This window comes from Microtus ochrogaster, chromosome 1 (assembly GCF_000317375.1).
Source record: "Microtus ochrogaster isolate Prairie Vole_2 chromosome 1, MicOch1.0, whole genome shotgun sequence".
In the NCBI taxonomy this organism is placed as follows: domain Eukaryota; kingdom Metazoa; phylum Chordata; class Mammalia; order Rodentia; family Cricetidae; genus Microtus; species Microtus ochrogaster.
This window is the reverse complement of record NC_022009.1, coordinates 22,625,331-22,627,493: the sequence shown is the minus strand read 5'-3', so window position 1 is coordinate 22,627,493 and position 2,163 is coordinate 22,625,331. Positions and strand designations below refer to the sequence as shown.

General features: G+C 52.0%; 1 protein-coding gene across 1 annotated transcript in view; it reads left to right on the top strand.

Annotated features, from left to right (window-relative positions):
- Ltbp2 (latent transforming growth factor beta binding protein 2) overlaps nucleotides 1-2,163 on the top strand; it is an 84,423-nt gene that overhangs the window by 74,441 nt on the left and 7,819 nt on the right. The window contains exons 24-26 of the mRNA XM_005343654.3: nucleotides 979-1,101; nucleotides 1,201-1,326; nucleotides 1,758-1,880. Coding sequence (XP_005343711.1) covers nucleotides 979-1,101; nucleotides 1,201-1,326; nucleotides 1,758-1,880 — 372 coding nt within the window. The remainder of the gene's footprint in view (nucleotides 1-978; nucleotides 1,102-1,200; nucleotides 1,327-1,757; nucleotides 1,881-2,163) is intronic.

The following is a 2,163-nucleotide window of genomic DNA, read 5'->3' as shown; positions in this document are numbered from 1 at the left end:
GCTCTGTAGACCAGGCTGGTCTTGAACTCACAGAGATCCACCTGCCTCTGCCTCCCGAGTGCTGGGATTAAAGGCGTGCGCCACCACCGCCCGGCTGGCCTAGACTTTTGAGACTCTGTTATGACAAGACTCCCATTGTGGTGCTCTAGAATAGTGGTGCTCAAATTGGGGGTCAAACAACCCGTTCACAAGAGTCACCTAAGAACGGCAGAAAACGCAGATATTTACATTACAACTCGTTACAGTAGCAAAATTATGGTTATGAAGTGGCAACGAAAATAATTTTAAGGTTGTGGGTAGCACACCATGGGGAACTGTATTAAAGGGTCGCAGCATTAGGAAGGGTGAGAACCACTGCTCTAGAGTGGCCATTGGTGCTTTGTAATAGGGTTAATAATGCCTATAATCCCAACACTTGGGAAACCTCGTCAGGAAGACTAAAAGTCTAAGGCCAACAAAGCTACAGAGGGAGAGAGCGGTAGGATGGGTGGAGGGTGGGTCAGGTGTGATGACACGGGCTTACAATTCTAGGACTTAGGAGGAGAGTCGGGAGCTCATCTTTGGCTATCTAGCTAGTGAGAGGCAAGGCCAAAGCTAGCTACACGAGATCCTATCTCAAACCAAATTCACGAACAAGCAGAAGGGAGTTTCTGTTACCTTCTCGGGTTCCCTGCATCTGTTTCCTTGGTTTCTTGCCCATTGCTTCTCAGCCAAGACAGAGGAGGGAGGCTTTGGTTTCCCTAAGCCGGACTACGGGGCATGAAGGAGCCCAGCCAGATCCGAGCCAAATGGGAAGATCTGCTGCTGTCCTCCCCATGGCTCTCTCATTAGCTTCTCCCAGGTACCTGGGAGAAGGGAGATAAACGTAGCAGGCTCTGTCCCCTCAGGCAGGTGATATGGCCTCTAGCGATGTTTCCCTTGGAACCTGTCCTTGGAAGGTGCCACCATCAGCTGCCTTCTCCCTGTGTGACCCTACAGATGTGGATGAGTGTGAAGGTCCCCAGAACAGCTGCCTTGGAGGCCAGTGCAAGAACACGGAAGGTTCCTACCAATGCCTCTGTCCCCAGGGCTTCCAACTGGTCAATGGCACCATGTGTGAAGGTGAGCACCCCAAGTCTCCCCATCGGGAGCTGGGGACAGTGAGGATCTGCAGAGGTGAGGGCACCCTGGAGTCACCCCCGTCTCATCTTGCCTCTACAGACATGGACGAGTGTTCTGAGGAGGAGCACTGTGCTCCTCACGGCGAGTGCCTCAACAGCCAGGGGTCCTTCTTTTGCCTCTGTGCACCCGGTTTTGTCAGCACTGATGGGGGAACCAGATGCCAGGGTAAGACATCAGTGTGGTCGTGTCTAAGGTCCACCAGCACAGAAGTTAAAGGCTATGTCTAGAGTCTTATCTAAACACCATTGCTGAAGTGAATCATTTGCTAACGGCCTACCAAAGGAAGAGAAAATGGGAAGGCTGGGGAGATGGGAAAGATCCCGGCTTGTAAGAAGGACTCGAGTCTGCAGGGTCCTCTCTGTGGTGCCTGTGGCCGCTGTGCGTGCTCTCCAGAGTCTCAGGTCACTCTTCTGCTAACGGAGGCCAGCACTAAAGCCTCCCCACAGCATGGCCCGGGCTGTCCCTTGATCTTCCTGCCCTGAGCTTCTCCTTGGATCTCCGATGGGCTTCTTGAGGTCCAAAGGAAGCAGCTTGGGGCTCAAACAAGCTCTAAAGAGAACCACACTTGCATCTGCTGACTGGTGTCTCTCTCCTAGATGTTGATGAGTGTGCAGCCACAGACCCATGTCTGGGAGGGCATTGTGTCAACACAGAGGGCTCCTTCAACTGTCTGTGTGAGACCGGCTTCCAGCCCTCCCCAGACAGTGGAGAGTGCGTGGGTAAGGACTCTAAGAATTGGATGGGACCCTGCCTCACTTCTACCCACCTCTGTCCCTCTGTGGTCCTTAGCTCCCTAAACTAAGGAACATAGCTTCCTAGGAAATACAGCATTTTCTACAGGATTCAAAGGATAACGCATTTATTGAGCTTCTGATGACGCAAGGACTGGCTTAACAAAGACAGAATCTTTGTGCCAGCAGAAGACACAAAGTAGTTTTTTTTTTTTTTGGTTTTTCGAGACAGGGTTTCTCTGTGGCTTTGGAGCCTGTCCTGGAACTAGCT